The 21,367-nt window shown below is 38.2% G+C and overlaps 1 protein-coding gene across 1 annotated transcript in view; it reads left to right on the top strand.

Annotated features, from left to right (window-relative positions):
• Nucleotides 1-543: 543 nt before the first annotated feature.
• The window catches only part of pot1 (protection of telomeres 1 homolog), a 22,475-nt gene continuing 1,651 nt past the window's right edge, over nt 544-21,367 (top strand). The window contains exons 1-15 of the mRNA XM_027020747.2: nt 544-609; nt 3,297-3,430; nt 3,560-3,632; nt 4,233-4,333; nt 5,530-5,637; nt 5,940-5,993; nt 7,606-7,711; nt 9,074-9,204; nt 9,448-9,741; nt 10,237-10,392; nt 19,730-19,899; nt 20,113-20,204; nt 20,460-20,489; nt 20,742-20,898; nt 21,132-21,322. Of these exons, the coding sequence (XP_026876548.2) occupies nt 3,311-3,430; nt 3,560-3,632; nt 4,233-4,333; nt 5,530-5,637; nt 5,940-5,993; nt 7,606-7,711; nt 9,074-9,204; nt 9,448-9,741; nt 10,237-10,392; nt 19,730-19,899; nt 20,113-20,204; nt 20,460-20,489; nt 20,742-20,898; nt 21,132-21,322 (1,783 nt within the window). The 5' untranslated portion in view covers nt 544-609; nt 3,297-3,310. The remainder of the gene's footprint in view (nt 610-3,296; nt 3,431-3,559; nt 3,633-4,232; nt 4,334-5,529; nt 5,638-5,939; nt 5,994-7,605; nt 7,712-9,073; nt 9,205-9,447; nt 9,742-10,236; nt 10,393-19,729; nt 19,900-20,112; nt 20,205-20,459; nt 20,490-20,741; nt 20,899-21,131; nt 21,323-21,367) is intronic.

The following is a 21,367-nucleotide window of genomic DNA, read 5'->3' on the forward strand; positions in this document are numbered from 1 at the left end:
GGTACAGTGAGCATCATGGTACGGCAGGTTGGTGTCTCACCCAGGGAGGGTAATAAGGGGTCTCTAGCGAGGGCAAAAGACGACAGATGATTTAGCAAACCTGCCTTTCATTTCTGTCCCAAACTGCACAAAACAACACACAAGCATAACACGCAAGACTCCCTTATATACAGCAAGGAAAAGGTAATTTCCAGATCTATTTGCACCCTTTATGAAAATATATGAAAATCGACTGCATGATTAAAGCAACAGATACAATGTAGTATAATGTATATAATTATACAGATATAATGTAGTTTTATTTTAAATTTACTGTATTTGCCCTTTTCAATCAGTAACTAGTCTATTTATTACTATTAGTACAAATAAAGGCGAATAGAACATTCAGCATTTGCTCAACTACAAATTACCTTTGATGCTCCGCCTTCTCTGCGTGACGTTTATCTCCTGCATTTTTCGCGCTCACATTAAACTGGACAGAGGGAGTTGGTTATCTATAAGAGTGAGTAAGACAGTTGAACTTGCTGGCGTTTGTTTATTGATCACTTTGTTAAATAATCAAATATCCCTACGCTCGTTTTATACAGGTGGTGGTGTTTCTTGAGATGAGTAAGCGCAATCGTGTTCTTTTTAGCTGAGGTTTTCTAACTTTCATGGCTTGTCTAACCTAGCTAGCTAACGTATCTTAACCTTATGGGTTGCGAAGCAGTTTTGGTTTGTGCAACTTTGAGGTCTACATAGCTAAATATTACAAGCATCTCCCCGTTTGACCCAGCGTGTGGCTAACTATCGGCGCTGGCTAACTTAGGATAGCTAGTTGGCTACCTACTGCATTTAGCTGGCTAGGTAGGTTAAATGAAGCCATTTAGTACTACGCCAACACCTTTTTCTATCAGAGTAAGCCGTTTGCACTTTAGGCAAACTTATTTTCTGAGCAGGACAGAGTTATGCTTTAGAACCAAGCAAAGTTGGTTATAGTTAGTTAGCTACTATGCTAATGCATAAGTAAAACCGCAACGATACGCTACGTTTTGTAACGTTGCTCCTTAATAAGTTCACACGCCTTGGTTACGTTTCCCTGTAGCTTTTTAAAAAATCTGTTCGTTTAAATTGCCGTGACATGGAATGAAGCAACATGTGATGACGTTAATGCAAGATGAGACTGAGACATGTTGGGCATATATATGCATGACTGGAGGTGGTTTAACCTTACGAGCTAAATGGGATCATTAAACCTTTAAACCCCTCTGCAGGCCAGGCGGTAATACATAACAGAATATTGTTTGATTATTTTCTTCTAAACATATGCCATATGAAATCGAATAATGAATCATTTTTTATTATTATTTTTACAATATCTCACTGAGTTCATTAGACATAGTATATCTTGATTTTTCTGTCATTTTTAGGTTGCGGGTTTTGAACAAGATTTACCTAATTCAAATTTTTCGTCTGTTTCCTTTTGCTCCACTCAGAAGGCTGGAGAGAAGCGCAAGAGAAATTCATGAGCTTCATCGTTACTGTTTATCTTTCAGGCAGTGCATAGTGAAAATGCGATTTTTTTGGGGGGGGAGGGAGTATTTACTATTTTTAAAAAAATGTAACTTTTATATATTCCACTCAGAAGCCAATAATGATATTTTAAAGTCCACAGAGAATATATGGCAGAACAATATTTCCTAAACCTGTATGCTGACTGACTGATACAAATCGTATTTTTTGTTGGTTGGATAAGTTTTGTGTGTTTGTCACTCCACCTGGGGTTTTCTCAACATGACAAATCTCTTGGCAGTATTGTTCTGTTCATGATAAGAAAAATAAATAAGTGCATGTATCCACCAGTCAGAATGGCTCTGCTTTTTAAACTCTGAGAAGCAATAACTTTATAAACATATCCAAGTTAACTGCTAATGTTGTGCTATTGGTGTTTGGTTAGCTTACAAGCTATTCATTTTTTTACACAAATCCCTTTTAAATAAAGCAGTTATGTACACACTTGGCTCAAAGATTTGAATGTTGTTTTTGAGCCTAAGTGAACAGAGGCAAGGAAATCTTTGACAAGCTTAAGGCTCTTAACTTTAAGATAATGTATGTTTGTATTTGAAATGGCACTGATTAAAAACCCAATTTTGGTATCGGGCTAATAACAGCAGAAATACCAGCAGGTTTGGATCAGATTTCAGGAGATAAAAAAAGAATTGCCTGTAGCAAAATTATAATGTAAAAGGAAGTAGGATATACAGTCTCAGTAGCCACATGTGCAATGTGTAATGAACAACATAAGTAGCTAGCTGTTCAGCAAAGCACGTGTAGTTGTGATTGTCAGCCTTGTACAAATGTTATATTACAGAGGTAGTCATGTAATGAGGCAGTGTTTCAGTAGTTTGAGCATGGTTCTTTTAGATGGGCATCTTAAGTAAAAAGCCTTATTTTAAGGCTTAGCAGTTTCTCTTTATAATTATCTAGACTTTTTATGGAAGCAGATGTCTTCTAAATATTTCCTTTTAAATGAGTTATTATTGATTAGTACTTATTTCAGGAGAATACCAGGGGAAAGAAATGGATTTCAGCTGGTCAGTGAATTTTGGACTGAACAAGTAACTTGCTAGGTTTAATATAGCTAAAGCATGGCTCTGTTTCTTTGATTACTGTTCTTGGTCTTGTATAAATGGCTAATGTCAACCTATTTGAGAATTTATCATGTAGTCAGAAAATGTGCATCATCAATCATACTGTACTGTGTTGTGATTTATAGAACAAGAGAATTGAGCAGACCTAGTCACTGCATACAGGAAAAGCTTGCCAGGCTCAATTGGAATTCAGAGCAGGGCAAAAGTCTCATCCTCTACATCTTTTATTTGTCCTCAAGGTTTTTGCATTGCAGTTGCAGGATCGCACAAGTATATGCACACAAAGATACATAGGCCTACACACACAGCTTCATTCTGTGTTAGTCATCACCATGTAAAGAGTCATGGCTGTATGTATTTGAAGAGACTGACTGGCTTCATGCTAAATCTGAGGTGAAAGGTTTGGCCATGTGTCAGGCACAGCAAAGGAAGGTTGTTTTCTGCTTCACAGTATTGTCATGGTGCCGCACAGCAGAAGAGGAGGGAAATGGGCCAGCCCAATCCTCTTTTCTTCCCTTTTCTTTCTTGAGTGCTTTTTTATTCTGTAACATATGGCGACCTATTAATAAGATCTTTATTGTGAATGTAATATATAGTGACTGGCTTATGTATTTCTTCAGAGTCTGTTGTTTTGTGTGAGACATAACTTCATTGTAACCTTTGCAGATATTAACTGAGGCATGCCAGTCCACACCGTGAAAAATGCATCTGACTTGGATACTAGAGTCCTTCCAAGCCTCCAGCGGATCTTATTACCAAACCTAAATCTCATGTCTGATGCTGTACACAGCAGTGTAAAGGTTTGGATCTCTTTACCACATTTTGGATATCTTTTATATTTATCCTTACACAGTGTAATGATTTCTACAAAAATAGCTTTAGATGTTTGTCTTTGCTGTGATGTTTATAGGTTTTTTTCTGTTTTGTAGGGTAAAGTGGTTCAGAAAGGCCCTGTGGTATCTTGCAGACAGGGAGACTACCTGCTTAAGGCTGTTATACAAGGTCAGGTTCTTATAAAAATGCCTTTATTTAAAAAAATAAAACTTTTACTACTTAGTGTCAATCAGTATGGCTCATGGTAATGAAGGCTATGATCAAACGATTCATGTTCATTCATCTCCCTTGGCATTAGTGCCTTTGCTAAGTTATGCACTGTTCTGCTGCAGTAGGTTTAAGAGGATTTTAATGTAAAGGGTAGGTTTGGCCAAGGCTTTTTGTTCATGGCTCGTAGCTCCATATTGTATTACAGTCAAGACTCACCCTCAACACTGCTGTGTACAAACTGTATTACAGTTAAGACTCACCCTCAACACTGCTTATGTCTCTGTTCATACAATGTTACAGTTGAGACACAGGAACACTGCTTATGTCTCTGTATATACATGTAGCAGAAGAACAGTACAGCAGGAACACTGAGCAAATGAAAATAAACATGCAATAAATCTTCTCAAAGTCAAGTTCACTGATGTATACAAGTCTTGCTGCCTGTCCGTTTGAACCTGTAATATGTGGTAAAATCCTTGTCTTTGCAGATGAAGCTTCTCACATTGTGTTATTTCTCTTTCATTCTGTTTTTTTTTTTTTGTTTGTTTTTTTCTTTAGAAGAAGACCTCCAGCAGAGTTCAGTATCACAACAGGCATCAATCAATGTCTTTTTTTTTGGCACAATGGCCAAAGACTTCTCGCTGTCTGTCAGTCAAGGGGTAGGCTTCTGCCTTAATGTATTAATGTATCTTTTGAAAAATGTTATAGGTATGTTGTAGTTACTATTGGGATGAACCATAAATTTGATTTGGTTAAAAGGTTATGTTAATAAAAGATCTCTGCAACAATAGTTTAAGAGCTGAATCTTATTTACCTTTTAATAATTTCCACAATGACATTTAATCTGATTATATGCATGAGACATCTGTTCAGTGGCCTTTTTGAAAAAATTGCATATGTATCGAAAGGTCTAATTTAATAAATGCAATAGGTAGTTGTAGTATTGTTTTGAAAAGTACAGTGTGCTTCTGTGCTTGTGCTTAGATGCTGCTTTCGGTAACAAGACAGAAAGCTTTCAAATTCAATTTCAAAGTAAACCTGTTTGTATGAATGTAGAGTGAAAAGCACTGCAGTTGCATAACAGAGATTTTGCTGCATTTGACGTGGAACACAATCATGGCAGTTTGAATTCCCTCCCTGCTGACAGGCAGTGGCTCTGTGACAAAAAGCGTGAATCCGCTCTGGGAGTGATGTCTTTAATCTGAGCCCTTGCGCTTTGCTTTCACAAATAGTACTTAGGCTAGGCCCCTTTTTTCTCTCAGACTCCAGGCTTTCTCATACCCCTGCTCCTCACCCCATGGGTGAGGTGGCTTATCTCAGTGACTGGCTTATCAGAGGTTTTGCTCATTACACTGAGAGCTACTCTTTCATCATTAACCCTCCTGTGTGCCTCTTTCTTGCTGTCTTGGCCTTGGAAGGAGTCAGGCAACTGTAGCTTCAATAGTTTTTAGTACAGAAATGTATTGTTGTTCAGGGCACAGAACAGCTTTAGCATTAGCGTATATAGCCAGTACTGCCTGTGTTCTGGTGCCTATGTGCAGGTAATGCTGAATGTGCTTTGCTCAGCAAGAAGCTACAGGCAAAAATGCTTTATTGTGGTTACTACAGCCTCAAAGGATCTTCCCTAAACAGGTACTTACAATGCGTTACAGTGCATTGGAATTTGGAAAGGGAAAAGTACAAAGATATAGGCATAGCAAGATGAGTTTTACTGCCCTCTAATATCCCTCTAATAATTACTCTAACAATAGTCTCTACACTCTACACTGATCCTTAACTCAGTGCTGTTTACTCAGTTCCAGCAACAATGTCAGTGTACCTTTCCGATAGTCTTCTCTGCTGCATATTGTTCTAGGACATTGTCTTATTGGCTGGCTTCATCATCAGTAAGTCACCTACAGAACAAACCGACAGACTGCATCCCTGTCACTTGGAGATGAGTGGCCCTGATGCCTGTGTGTATGTGAGTATCTAATGCTTTCACAGAGGAGATCTTTTGTTGGTCTTAACCAAAAAGAGAAACAAAAAAAAGCACTTTAATGTATCCTCTTATGTATATACTCCTGACTCTCAGTTAATTAGCATAGGTTAATGGCATCCTTAGACCCCAGCTCACAATCTTGGTACATGCTCTTGGGATTATTTCCTTAAAGCTCTTGTGCAAGTCACTCTATATGAGAGTATCTGCCAGATGCTTGTAAATATAACAGTGCCTCTGTGGTTTGTCGTATTTATGACTGATGTCATGTGGTCTGTGTTTCACAGGTGTGCACCTCTGCTGTTTCACCCTCCAGAGAGCTTTCTGCTGTCAGCTCTGAGGTACTGGTGCTTACCTTACACTTATGCGTAAGCACTACTGTCTGTCTGATACTATATTTCCATGTGCAAAGAAATGTCAAAATGCAGCTATTCTTTCAAAAGACATAATGATTGTGGTTTTACTTTTCTTGCCAAAGGAACTGCTGCTTTTCCTGTTCACATGCAAAGGCAGCCAGGTTTGAGAAGACATGCAGTAGTCTGTGTGTGCCGTTGTTTATATTTATATATATATACACACACACACACACAAATTTTTATATATATATATATAATGTGTATGTGTATATATATATATGTATATATATATATTATATGTATATATGTATGTATGTATGTATATATATATATATATATATATATATATATACATACATACATACATACATATATACATATAATATATATATATTATATGTATATATATATATTATATGTATATATGTATGTATGTATGTATGTATATATATATATATGTATGTGTGTATATATATATATATATATATATAATGTGTGTGTGTGTGTATATATATATGTATATGTATATGTATGTGTGTGTGTGAATATATATATATATGAACAGATTGTAGGCCATATTATAGACAGTTGACAAGTCATTTCCAAATGTATTTGTGTAGTTTCAATGTACAAGCATTCCACATAAAATACACCATTTTATGAGATATTGTTAAAATTGATTTGAAAGGTTTTATTCAACACTTCCTCACCACTCTGGAACTGGGCAAAACAATCAGAAAATCACTACCAGAAAAAAGGTTGGAGACTTATTGGCTAAATTAAAGTTGCCCTTAGTACAATAGAACTTATTACTAAAAAGATAATTTAGCAAGCTAAAAGGATAACACTTGATTAAATAAAGCACACTTGTCAGTTGTTTGATTTGTATCACTTGGAACAGATCTGTGCATTGTGGTCATTACTGCTTTGTTTACTATCATCTTCACATTCACTTAAGTCTGTACAAGCCTTTAATCCTAGATGTACCAGACAACATTTGGTACAGCCTAAATAAAAAAAATTCAGGAGACAGAATGCTCCCCAGCTTGTGTTTTTATACTCACTGCCCACTTTATTATAAACACCTTCCTCACACCTTACATGTACAGGCAGTTTTGTTACATGCATTGTCCTTATAGGTTGCATTTTATGGATGTACAATTTTAGGATTTGGCCGATCTTTGGCCTAGTATATTTCACTGGTCAGTTTCTAACCACAGGACCATTGATGGCTGAACATTGAGTGACTGACCATTATTAATACAACATGGTAGTGATAGTGTAGCAGGTGTTGAGCTGCTATGCATATTAGACACATCAGTGTGTTTGTAATTTATATGTGCATCTGGGTAACTGCTCAGTTAAAAGTGATTCGGACAGACAAACATAGCCAGCCAGCAGTGATCCTGTGGTCAGAAAATCACCATTAATTGACAGTTATAAGGTGACCAAAATAAATTGGGCATAATAACAAATGGGCTCTAAAAGTACACCTGTGAAATGTTTCTAATTAATAAATGTTTATAAAATTGTGGGCTGTGTATATTATTCTTATGCATCACTAGCCTAAGACCTTCTCTCTTGTCTCTGCATTTAGCCCAGGTACACCTATGTTCCTTTAAATGAACTGAAACCCAGGAGAATAGTGAACGTCTATGGTGTGGTGATCTTCTTCAAGCAGCCTTTTCCCACCAAAGGCACAGGTCAGTGTGCAAAAAGCAGGAATGGTGTGGTCTCATTGTCACTTGATCCTTCGAGCTCAGCGTGAGGCACACTGCCAAGTGTGGGCAGTGCGTTTCAGGGTTGCTAGGGGCAGAGAGTTGCGACTGAGAAAATGGGCTGATGGCCCTGATGTGGAGTGCTTTTCACATTATATGGTGGTAAGAATTGGAGCTCTTTAAAGGGTTGTCTGTTGGTTGAAGGGCCCCACTGTGCCAGGGATCAATCATCCATTCTTACTAATCATACTGAAAGGCACAATGAGATCATAGTAAGAACTCCATTTCTAACCTCTTCAAGAAAGTCTTGGAATTTGCAGACCAAAAAAAAAAATCTCTTACCTGATTTCATTCTTACTCACGGCTTTCATTCTTTTCTGCCTTTTCCGTTTTGTCCCATTCCCCTTCTATTAAACTTCACTTGTCTTTTTTACTAATATGAAATCTTTATAATCCTTTGGGTCATGGTGTAGTTCACAGCAAAGCGACCAAAGTGATGGCACTAACCAATTACATCTCCACTTCTCTCAGGGTGCAGGACTACTTGGCTTCATGAAACTGTGTGCCTTAACACATTCAGATCATTGGTCATGCTTTAGAGCGTGTCGTGCTGGCACCTTGTAAAGTGGTGAAAATCAATCCTCATTTCATTCAGAAGCTCCTGTCGATGAATCATTGTGATGTGCAGAGAGTCCAGGCTGCTGTCCAATTTAATCAGCATAGAGAATTGTGCATTGTGCACACATTGAGTCCAAAGAAACAAACACTTTATGGTCCAATCAGTGCATAGTGTGAAAGGCCGTAGCAAAACCAGCAGGCATTCAGTTGTGGAAAGACTCGTCTGCCTCACTGCTTCCGTTTGTCATTGAATGTTTTGAACATGTGTTCCTTTATTTTGATGCATGTCACAAACAGAAGGAATAGCACAGATCCTTCTCATCCAGTGCTGTATAGCACTAAGACTGAAAAGTGAAGACAGAGTAGATGAGGGTATGACTGTTATGTCACTTCTCCTATGTATTTTGTCTTGTCTTCTGAAAATGCATCTGTTGAAAAACTAGAACCAAATAATAAATTAATCTAATGCATTGCAGAAACTCTCCATCTGGGAGTGATTCAGTCTCAACTCAGACTAAATATAAATTAATCAAACCTGCATATGATGTAAGTAGGACTGGGTTTGTGAGCTCATTAGCATCAAGTTTTTTTCTTACATGCACAAATCGGTAATGGGAAGCATTTTGTTTATTACAGGAAAGTGTATATGCTAAGAATAGACAACAGTTTACTTTCCATGTGGTCTATTCTTACTTCTTTTTTTTTTTTTCTTTTTTTTTTTTTTTGTAGATTACTGTTCCACGCTGAAGATCACAGACCAGTCTAATGCTAAAGTCGGCTGCACTATTTTTAGTGAAAGGCTCGAGGATCATCCCAAAATCTTCACAATTGGAGATATCATTCGTCTCCATAGAGTCAAGGTGAGGAGATTGGCTAATTATATTTGCCTATTTGCATAATTATATTTGCCTAATTATATTTGTTCATTCATATAGTTCAGTGTTTTCATCTACATAGATTGGATCACTGTATACAAACCACTGTATAAGTAGAACCACTGTAATTGACTGTAATGTAATTCCAGTGGTTGATCTGGACCTATGTGACCAACATTATTTAAAATTTCAGTGTGGCTAACAGTCTTTTGTCCCTTACATACACAGGCTCAAGTGTTCAATGAATCCATGACTCTTCTGACCAGTCTGGGTTGGTCTGCTGTCACCTTTGATGGGGCGATCGGCAGCCCTGTTGAGCCCCGTGCATCAAGCAGGACTTTCCACTTTGGTGAAGCCGACAAACGTACAGTGGAGACACTGCGCCAGTGGGCGGCCAGCCAGCCACTGCTGACCAGTGAGCCTACTGTCCCTCTGTCTTCAGTACAGCCTAGGATGTACTTTGATCTGAGCTGCCAGCTGCTGGCGAAGGCCTGCATAGACAGTAGATGCATGCTTCTGAAGGTGTGGCTCATCACAAACACAAATATTCGGAGTCTGTTGTATATGTGTTTGCTCTGTTCTAATATCCAACGATGCATTATAGTGACAAGCTCCACTGAGTTTATATTTAAATAAGTATATTTAGTAGGTTTTTGAAAAAGAATAGTAGTAATGGATATTTTTGTTATAAGGATCTTTATAAAAGAATGGAGAAGTCTAATTACTCCATTAAACAAGGAAAATCATATCTTCAGCATACCAATGGGTGTTATAGTACAATCTGATAATCATGCAGACCTTTCAAAATGAAACACAAGACAGTTAATTTTCCACTTACTCAAAGCTTTCTAACTGCACAGTGCTGAACCTTCTAATACAAAATATAAGATGGCATGTCACAGCACCTCCCCCTATCCCTGAAAATTGTTGGGAGCTGTGAAAAACATGTCTCTGCTTTGCGAAAGTGCCTCTTAAAAATCATCTAGCAGTTCAAATGGCTTTTCTATGTTGGTTCAGGTGTGGGATGGGACAAAGTGTGGGTACCCTTTACTCGATGTGGCTGTGGCTACTGACACCTGGGAGGGACAGTCCACCACCTCAAAAGACAGAGAGGACATGACTGCCAACATTCTAGTCTATGACAACCATGTGGAAGTAGCAAAAACTTTGAAGGTGAGAAATAAATAATTTCCCATGATTATGCATTATGTAAACCTAATGCTGTTTTATAATATGCCATCAATATTATAAAATTAAATATTATTGTGAATACACAGGAAAAAGTAAGAGACTGAAAGCTGTTGATGCTTTTTCAGCTGTCTATATGATCTGCAGCCCCAGCAGTTTCTTGTATGTGAAAGTCCAGGTAAACATAGAATATATGCATTAAATTCATTTAAGCTTTGTCCTTCAGAATTCCTGTATCATTACTGAATATATATATATAATATATGTATTTACTGAATATATATATGTATATTCAGTAATGATGCATATTTTTATATAATATTTTTTTTTCTTTTTTGGCCAGTAACTTAACCATCAGGCACACAAGAAATGTCCTGTGTGATAGTTATTGTAGGCTCCAGAAAACATGCTCTTCAGCCTCGGTGGGGTGTTTTTAAACAGGCAATAGTGTAATTCTAGTGACATTTATAATGCATTTGGTTCACCTGGTGTGGGTGGATGTACCCTCAAATTAAATTAGATGGTGTACATTTCAACTTTTGTAGTGAGTGCGACGACCCCAAACAGGAATTGTCAAAAGAACTAGTAGTAAGTGTCCCTGTCCAAATACTGCCAGATTGCACCATCTAGCATTAATAAAGGCAACATTGACTAAGAAACATTTTATAAACTATTGTTTTAATCCACTAAACTGCAGTTGGGCTTTAAGGTCGTTAATTAGAATCTGTTTTAGTTGATCTTGCCTGTTCTCTTAGGCACAGGCATTTGTTCTGACTACTTCACTGCTGTGGACCATATGCTACTTGTACCTCAGACAACAAATCAACACTTACATTTTTACTATTGATAATTTCTCCATATATTTTAATGAGGACACATTTTTGCTACTAAGAATTCAGTTGTTTTATTGATTTGTATAACCAGAATCATGTAAGAGAATCATTTATATTTGAATGGACATCAGTGAGACCCATGCCTTTGCATCATTGCTGTACATTTGTCCTCAGTGTTGTCAACAGGTGAGAATTCCCTTTAATGCTTAGTGACATGAAATCATACGTCTCTTTTTTGTGGTCTTTCGGCTCTGCCTTGCTTTTTCTTATGTAAAATCTAGAGATGTGTAAAGAAGAAAAATTCCAAGAACACTTACAGACTTCCGTTTTTACTCTTGGTATTAATATTTCAGTAAGAACTTGGCTTTTATGCCTCCTGTTCAGTGGGTGGTTTGCTTAGATATGTATTGTTGCATTGTTCTTTGTTTTTTCTCTCATTCTAATGATTCAGAAGTTATAGTTTTGTATGAGGTGTTTTTAGAATTTTTGACTGGAAGCAGTTAGCAGTTTTGAGACATGTGGAAAAAAAACAACTCACTTAGAATGTGTGTATCCTTCCCCTAACTCCTATGGAAGTATTACAATAGAAAATGTGACCACACAATCATACCTTTTATAGTGTATTTTTGCACTTGGTCTAAAATTGCATTGTGTGGTTTACTATTTTCTCTGGACTTGTTTAGTTGTGACTGCTTTTTATTTGTCTCGCAGTTTGTTAATACTATCTATAAATGGGGATTTTGTGGACTGGATATAATACAGAACAGTTTTAAGGTCATCTCCTTACAGTCTGTGTAATTCCTTTCAGTCTGTGTTTAATATCTATGTTCCTAACATGTGGGACTGTATACATTTCAGTGCATAGGAAGTCGCAAACCAAAAATATTATGTTTTGTAGGTGATGGGCATAACAGTATTGCCCTTTTTCCTAATGTTTTTTTCAGCTATCTATTCTTTTAGTTCCTTATTTGAGGTTTCAGTGCAGAAGTGTTTGTTTTTGACTTTGGCCATTAAGAGGATGGCCAACGAGTATTCATTTGCGAATGATGTACCTGTATACTATGTCAGCACAAGACAATTGTCAACAAAATCCATCTCCTGCTTGCCATAGTCCTGTTAAAGGGTCTCTCTATAGCCAAAAGCTATCAATACCTTGAAGCAGAACTAACCCAGCTCCCAGTTGCATAAAACACCTTAAGTAGAATTTTTTCTTGAGATTATCTGTATTTATTTCTTAAGGTTAAGTGTGTTGTACAAAAATGCCTAAAGTTTTACCTTAAGAGAAATGTTCATACACCCTTACATTTTCTCTGTTTTGATTTTCCCTTATGTAGTCCCTTAAGTGTTGCAGGAGTACCTTAAGGTTAAGTTTACATTAAGTACATTAAGTGTTGCATAAAGTACCTATAGGATACTTTAAAGGTAGCAATACCTCACCTTAAGATTAAATTCTAAAAGCCTACGATATGGCTAAGTCCACACTGAATGCCAGCCAGAATGGTTGAATCTTCAGTTCAGATGGTGGTAGACTCCCTCCTGTCAAGCATGTCTAGGTTAGCTACAAATGTAGGAATTTTACTTCTGCTTACAATGTAGCAGCTCGTACAGCACATTCATACCATTAGTTAACCAAATGAAACACAGGTACTTTACTGTGTAGCTTTTTCTGCTAAATACTTTCAGTAACTTCATTTTGGCTTATATTGCGTTGCTTTCATTGGGTACTTTAGTCTAATGTTATCTAGCTAACATTTAAGCTTTTCTTCAGTTTTGCTGGACTCTCTTCTGAATGTATTCCGCTCCTTTTTTGTCAAAACAGACAGGTTCTAACATTTTTAACTGCTTGCATTTTCCATTTGACTGCCAGATTTCTAGTATTCATCTTCAGTTATTTCCTCTCACAATTTTTTTTCCCCTGCATTCATTGCCAGTTAAATTTGCTCCTTAAAATGGCCTTTCTTTTGATGTATTCTTCCAAGAGAACATTTCTCATTCCTCAGTCTAGTTTTCAATATTTTCTGTTCTGACTACTTAAACTATTCAGTCAAAAACTGACCTGAAGAGTTAAAGTTACACTCACGTTAAAGTGGTGATTCTCTAGTGACAGTTTCTTCTGTTAATGAGAGGATGCTGTCATGGAAACAATGCAGCAAAACCTCAGTAGCTGCAGTAAATCCTTCACTGTTTTCCCTTAAGTTAAGTAATGTTTGAGGGCCTTTAAGCAGTTCCCTTGGTTAAGTGCAAATCCTCCCTTAAGTTTTATATGTATGGGGAAAAACCTAAGCTGTTTTATGCAACTAGGCATATATCTTCAGATGTTCAGCTGAGCTGAGGTGCAAAGACTAAATGGCTGGCACACCCTTTGAAGGACAGTGGTTCCAGTGAGACTTCCATGATTCCAAGAAAATGTGTTTATTGACACTCTGTCCCAATAAAGTGCATGACCAGTCGCTTTTGTTGTTCCACAAACAACCCCTTTTTTGTTTGGCTTGACTTCCATATAATGAGTACCATCTGAGCTGTGGTGTCACAAGGAAAGAAAGAAGCAAACACAGCAGGGCACACTGCAAACAGGCTATGTGTGAATAGGTCACTGATTATTAGAAGGCTGTGTTGAATCCAAGGTCTATGTAGTAGATTCTGGTCCTGTTCCTCCACAGCTGTATTAAACATTTGCGAGGAAAGCTCAAACTGACCATGTATTGTACGTGAACATGAATACCTCAGTTGTTTTTGATATGGTTTCAATTGACTCTTAAGGTTGTTTATTTGCTTGTTTTTTTTTTTGCGTCATATCAGAAATAGAATAGAACACTTATTTTGGTTTATTTCCTGTTTGTCATTTACCTGATCTGCTCTTATTAAAACAGCATTTGATAAGATTAAATATTCAGAGGCTCAGATAATGTGTTTTAATGCCTATTGATTGACTTGAATCACAGAAGAATAAGAATATTTCCTTGCCATTATCAATATCTGTGTACTTTTCATTGCAAATATTGTGTAAAATTGTTTACTTTACAAACTTTAGCACTGGGGAGGAGAATGGAGGGTGAATAAGTCAGGGCATTAGGATTAAGTGGACTCGGAGAGATGGCTTTACACTGGTGAGGAGAGGGTCACATCACTATGGCTGTGACAACAAGAGGTACTCACAGTAAAGCTTTTGTGCATGCCCAAGACAGATTTTTTCATACTTGAACGTAACAGTTAGAGTAAGTTTTCTCTAGATTGTTGCAATAAAATAAGTCTTTCTAAGATAGTAAAAAATGTTTCCATTCAGTATAACAGACCTGTATATTATTGTATGTTGCTGAGATTCTATTTTTAATTGCCTCTTGGGTTTTCTGTTCTTTAAACACATTCTATACTCTGAATAATTTTTTAAAGGGAAACTGAATTCAGCAGAAGAGGCTTATTAATGGAGTATGAACACCAGGAGATATACGTGTAGCTTTTTAGTGTGAGAATTAGTGTGCAACAATGTGACATCCTGCCTGGATTCACGTCTGACCATCAATTATTCATACAAGGAAAGAAAGGGTGCACCTGTGCTGTTTGAACACACAAATGCTCTCTGTCTGTGATCTCCCGACAGCAGGGGGGGGGGGGGGGGTGATACCTGCCTGCTGACTTTTGGGGTGTGTGTGTGTATGAATGTTTCAGTTGCTTTTAATGAAGAAAACATGCATGCAAACAATATTAACCAAAGATGATTCCTGATGTTTACTTAACTAGATACATGGTGACAATGTACCCTGCTATTCAGCTAAAAAATTAAAACCACTGACAGGTGAAGTGAATAATATTGATTATCTTGTTACAGTGGCAACTGTGGTGCGATATGCAGCAACTGAACTGTCAGTTCTTGAATTTGATGTGTTGGAAGCAGGAAAAATAGACACGCATAAGGATCTGAGTGATTTTGGCAAGTGCTAAATTTTGTTGGCTATGGTCAGAGCATCTTCAAAATGGCAGGTCTTGTGGGGTGTTGCTGAAAAATGTTAATGCTGATTATGATAGAAAAGTTTCAGAAGTGCATTGCAACTTAGTGCTTGTGGGCTGCATATGGACTATCCAGAGAGCCCATGCAAACACCTGTCCACTGCCCAGAGCATTTTGAATGGGCAAGTGAGCATTGGAACTAGACCATGGAGCAATGAGCAAGAGGGTGGCCTGCTCTGATGAATCACATTTTGTTTTATAAAGTGGATAGTCTGGTGTACATTACTTAACTGGGCAAGAGATGATGCCAGGATGCACTATGGAAAGAAGGCAAGTCAGCAGAGGCAGCATGACGCTCTGGGCAATGTTCTGCTGTGAAACCTTGGGTCCTGGCATTCATGTGGATGTTACTTTGACACAAAACCACCTACCTAAACTTTGTTGCAGACCAAGTATAGCCCTTCATGGCAACAGTATTCTCTAATGGCAGTGGCCTGTTTTAGCAAGATAACGCACTGTGTCACATTGCAAAAATTGTTCAGGAGTGGTTTGAGGAACATTACAAAAGAGTTCAAGGCAACTTACAATTATGACTGAGCACAACTTTAGCAATTGCGGGTTAAGGGCCTTGCTCATGGGCCCAACAGTGGCAACTTGGACGCGGTGGGACTTGAACTGGCAAACTTCTGATTACAAGTCAAGTACCTTAACCACTGAGCAACCACTGCCCACAGCCATGATATGTGTATCAAGTATACTGGCCATCTTTAATAAATGAGCATATAGCTCATATAGTGGTTATCTACCCTAAGATAAGAGTAAGTGTGTGTACTAAAATAGGACCCCCCTTTTGCTAAGCTCTTTGTTGGATGAATTGAGAAACATTTTTCAACAATATGCTGGATCTGTACCCACAGTATTTCTCTGATACATTGATGACATTTTTGGAACTGCTACTTGCACATTTGAAAAGCTCCACCTGTTAATTTTTTCCTTCTTCAAATTTCACCAAGCAGTGGAACTTACATGGAGTGAGTATAGTACATTTGGGTATGAAGATAACAACATTTTTTTTGACACTTCAGCTAAATTTGGAAATGCAAATGGTCGAGTGCTTGAATTTCTAAAACAGTTGTCAGTTTGTCCTGCATTTATTCAATAAGACTTGAGCATTTCAGGAAATGCTAGATGTCAGGCAGTTTTTGGGTAGTCTGGAAAATGTTTGCTGACATAACAGAACTTTCTGAGACGAAGATAGCTGCAGAGTTGCATACTTTCAGTTTACATTTACACAGCCAGGGAATCTCATAGAAGCTTAGCCAACCTCAAAGACCTGTTCCTTCTGCTCTCAGGGGAGTGAGGGGGGTGTCTGTTCTAATATAGTGCTGCACAATAATGGATGGATGTGCAGTAAAACCCATATCTTTGTGCTGTTGATGGATAATTGCTTAGAAAAAAAGCATATTAATATTGGTTTGATATTGAACTCTGCCTGATATTTTATGGAGACATGATGGATTTTTGGCTCCTGTTTTGTATCAGTGGACATTTAGCCTATATTTCAGGGCCTATGTGAGCCCAATCTACATTTTTATAGAAAAACATCTGAACATGAGTTTGATCTGTCCCTGTCTGCATTTGTTTTATATGTAAGAAATTCAACATGCTGATGGTCAGTGTTTTGTCATATATAGATAAGAACATGGCAATATCAGTTAGCAGTATTTGTATCTGTGTATCTAGATGGGCCTTTTGCGTTGGAGAAAAGTATATAGAAGACTATTTCTTAATATATTTAATTTTGTGCAAAGTCCATTTGTCTCTGTTCATCTGGTCTCTTATAATATTTGCTTTGCTAATTAAAACATTCGCCCATCTGGTCAAAACCATATGCAGTGCATATTTCCAGTGGAAATTTTAAAACCTAAGGAAGTTATCTCAGGCTGTCGTGATAGGGTCTTGACTTTGGCCTTATTGCTTTTGAGTTACTTTACCAAACTGAAATCTTTTTTATTTTTATTTTGTGTTTGCTTTATAGTAATAAGTGTGTTATAGGAATTGGCTTGGCTTTGTGAAGGGCATCTTTTCTTGTTTACATAACATGGCTCTCCAGTTCTGCTCATTTTTCCATATAGATGAGCACCCAGTCAATGCCTGTTATCCTGCTGCATATACCAACAAATCTTTGGTTAATGGAGTTTTCTACACAGGGTAATGCAGCCTTTGTTGGAGCATTGCTTCATTCTAGCTGCTCTATTTGACTTTCACTGTAGCGATTTTCACACTTGTTAGTTCACACCTGCCGGTGGACTGAAATCAATGTGCTGCACTGATTTGCAGAAATGCCAGATGTGCATGCAAGCAGCAAGTGTACAAAAGGTTGGAAATGTTTTTCTTGTCTTAGACTGACCAGCAGAGACATGTAGTATCAGGAGACCAGCAAGTTAAACAAGGATTTTTAAAGAGTGAGATAATTGGTTCTTGGTTCGTTTACTACAGGGAGAATGGGCAAAAAATAAATTATTACTTGGTATATATAAGGTAGATGTGTAAGTAAATGTTTCTAATTTTATACTTGTAAAAATCCAAGAAGGCCTGGTGTTGATCAGAAGTAGTAAGAGCTGATAATGTGGGAGGTTGGTGAGGTTTATTTATGGGCCTAAAAAGGCCATAAAACCGATGGCAAGCTGTTTGTTGGAAATGGTTCATTGATGAGAGGTAAAAGCAGGCTGACATGAATTGTGCAGATCAATATGTAGTGTACAGTTAACAGTTTTGTGGTGGGGTTTTTTTTGTTTGTTTTTTTGCATTTTTACCCATCTACAGTACACGTTATGTATGTGATGTTTTCCCTTAAGGCGAAACATGATGACAGGGCTATGTTCCATTGAATAATCACAATAATCACTTTTCTAACTGCACAGATGTGTTCAGGTAAAGAATGATGGGGCGTGAATTACGACATCAAGTTTCAGCTAGGCTGTTAAATTTGTATGGATCTGTCATTTTTATAGAATTTTTATACACATTTATCTCCCAAGTAGCAACAGAGTGCACTTCTTTACTGTCAGACTGAGGTTTTTCCCAAAAGCTACAGCTCTGCCTATGGCTTGAAATGAACTGCAGTGAAATGAGCAGCCCTGTCTTTTGGCATTTTTAGTTGGGCTCTTGAGGTTTACCAGCCAAAACTACAAAAGTCAATGCCCAATCATGCAACCAGATCTATTAAGAAGGGTGTAGACAGTGAGATGTGGGGGAGACTAAATGCTAAAGATGGGTAGTGGTGGTGTTTTAGAGAGCAGCACATCCATTCCAGGTTGTGAATTTATTAGTTTACTACAGCCTTGTTTTGTTGCCATTTCTCCTCCCTAAGCTGTTAGCTGAGAAAAAAAACAGCTTTAATAAATGATGGTGCAGACAGTAATGCTTATGAGCTGCAGTGCTGTGACATGGAGTGGTGTTCCAGTCCTTCTACTCTCCCAGTCCAGATGCACCGAAAGAAGACTGACATGTGAAATCCCGAGAGCTTAGTCCCTCTGACTGCTCCTTGTCACTCACAGTAAAGGAAGAGGGCTGGTGTGTCTGGCTCTCCCTCGCCCTTGTATCATGGCCCTTATCATCAGAGGTGGGGGAGGCATCCTGCTTGGTAGCCACACGCCTGCCGTGTTTCTATAAAGCCTCTACTACTCATCATGTTCTTCTTAAGCAGCAGTGTCATCATGTTCTTCTTAAGCAGCAGTGTCACTGATGGACTGCATAAATTGCATAGTAAATTACTTGGAGCAAATATGTAGAAATATTCAACTCTGTAGAAATATTTCTGCCCCACTGCTGGGCTGCCAAAGCACCTTCATAATGCAGAGCAGTGTGAAAAGTAAACCATCTGCATTCTTTGCTTTTTTTTTTTTTTTTTTTTTTTTTGCTGTGCCAGCCCAACACAAGTGCCAGCATTGCGTTCTGTGCTTAGTGAACATCTCATTTTACATGGAGAAGAGCCAGTAGGGCCCTACTGCTGTACAGCAGCTTATCACAAACCACTTGGGTACCTTTATCAACTCCATCAGCTATGGGTGCACTTTTAGAACATTCGTGGCAAATGAGTATTTGCTACATTCTCAAGATTAGATTGCAGTGTAAGGGTGCAGCAGAACACCACCCCCTGCTGGCCATGAACCTGTGTTGTTTTTTTTTAGATAGTTCATGTATTTTCTCAAGTAATTAAAGCATTTTTGCATTGGGTGATATATTTTTATTAGATTATTATCTTGTTGCACATCATGCACTGTATTTTGCACTTAATGGCTCAAAACAATCACTGACAAAGATGTCTTGCCATTGTTCTCTTTCTGTGAGATACAAATGTGAGACTCTGGTTTTATACCAGACTGCCCCCTGCTGGAGAAGGTAGCTGGATTTGCTGTTGAACCTTGCAGAATTGCAGACCTTTTAGATACACTGGACATAAGTTAAATATCATTACAGACTGTAATGCACAGTCTGCAGCCTCCTAAACGTGCTCTGCACCTGTTCATGTGTGTCAACAGCCTGGCACGTTCCTGCGCCTTTACAACCTGCATGCTGTTCCTCAGAGAGATTCTGAGCAGCCCCCTGATGTGCCCAGCCGCCTCAGCTTCCACCTGCACGGCGGCACATCATTTGGCCGCGGCTTGCGGGTCCTCCCGTCACACAGCCCTGATCTCCAGCCCCTTAAGAGGTCAACTAAGCTCTGCTTTCTCATCTTTGAGATTATATCTTTATTCTAAACAAGCTACATTCCTTGTTCATACAGTGTGTAATGAGAGTATTAAGGGATAATACCTTTAATGATGATATTAAGGAATAGTTTCTGTTTCATAGCATTTGTGTTGTTCTTTTCATCCTGCCAGTTTATCACATCAAGTCTTTTTCCTCAACACTGACTATGCAGACTGTTGGAGAGCCATGCAGATAGAGCAGTTGAGAAAGAGGTGAATGATGACACACTGCTAGAGGTTTGGTATACTCCACCTGAGTCTGTGGGTAAGTGCCTCCCCACCGTGTTTGAACCTGTTAGACCAAAAAATTTATTTTTGTTTAACTTTTCCACTTACGTAACTTTCTATTTATGTAATCTATCTATGATGTTGCCCCTACACAGCTGATCTTAGAAATGTAGGTCCTAGTAAGTTATTTTATAGTTTTGTATTGCATACCTGGTGTACATATTTAAATAGATCTTGATTAGGTCTTGATAAGCATGCATGAAACTCAAAAGCAGAATTTTTACGATTTCAGGTGCAGCGATCACTGAGGAATTTTATACAGGTGAACATCAGATATTAGTGTTTTAGTTTGTTAAATGGCTTTGTCTTCAACTGATGTCGCATGCTTTTAGGTTATATCACTTGAGTGCAGCTTTTCCATTATGCCTATTCTTTGTTGTTTTTGTTTTGCTTTTTTTTTTTTGCTTGTTTTTCCTGAAAGTCTATGTTACAGAATTTAGGTGCAAATTATGAATTTTTACTGGAAAAGTAGTGAGATGATGCCTCGCATTTGTGTGAAATTGCATGTGTTCAGTTCAGACATGCAGGCACACACTGCAGCAGGTATCCCTTGCCCATGTGAAGCGATCCACTCCACCTGTGGTTTGTCACGTTCGTGCCCAAGTGCGGTCCTACAAGCCACGGAAACTATACCAGTGCCTCAAACTTTTCTGCCCGCAATGCAAATCAATGTGAGTGTATCACTTCACTGCCATAACTTACACATGGTATGATGAGATTGACATGTTCTGGGAACAAATGGAATTTCCATTTTGTAACATCACAACAGTTCATTTTCGTTTAGTTTAATATGTAATATGTTTTCAAATGCATTGTCTACACTTAATAAGAGGTTAAGACTTAAGACTTTCTGCATTGTGACCCACCAGAAAATGGTAAAGTGCATATTGTGATTCTGCCACAGAGAAGAGGTCCCTGATGATGGGACCATAGCTCAGGTGTTCCAGGAGGCTCTGAGAAACAGCCTGCCCTGCAGTGAACACTGGGCGGTCACCTCGTCAATGGATGCCCCCGGGGCAGGCAGAGTCATCACCATGCATGTGGCCTCTGACATGGTGCTGGACAACACTCACTCTCAGCTGCTCTTTCTCGAGAGTAAGCCATACAGTGCAATGAGAGCAGTGCTTTCTGATTTTTGAG

This window comes from Electrophorus electricus, chromosome 2 (assembly GCF_013358815.1).
Source record: "Electrophorus electricus isolate fEleEle1 chromosome 2, fEleEle1.pri, whole genome shotgun sequence".
Taxonomy (NCBI): Eukaryota; Metazoa; Chordata; class Actinopteri; order Gymnotiformes; family Gymnotidae; genus Electrophorus; species Electrophorus electricus.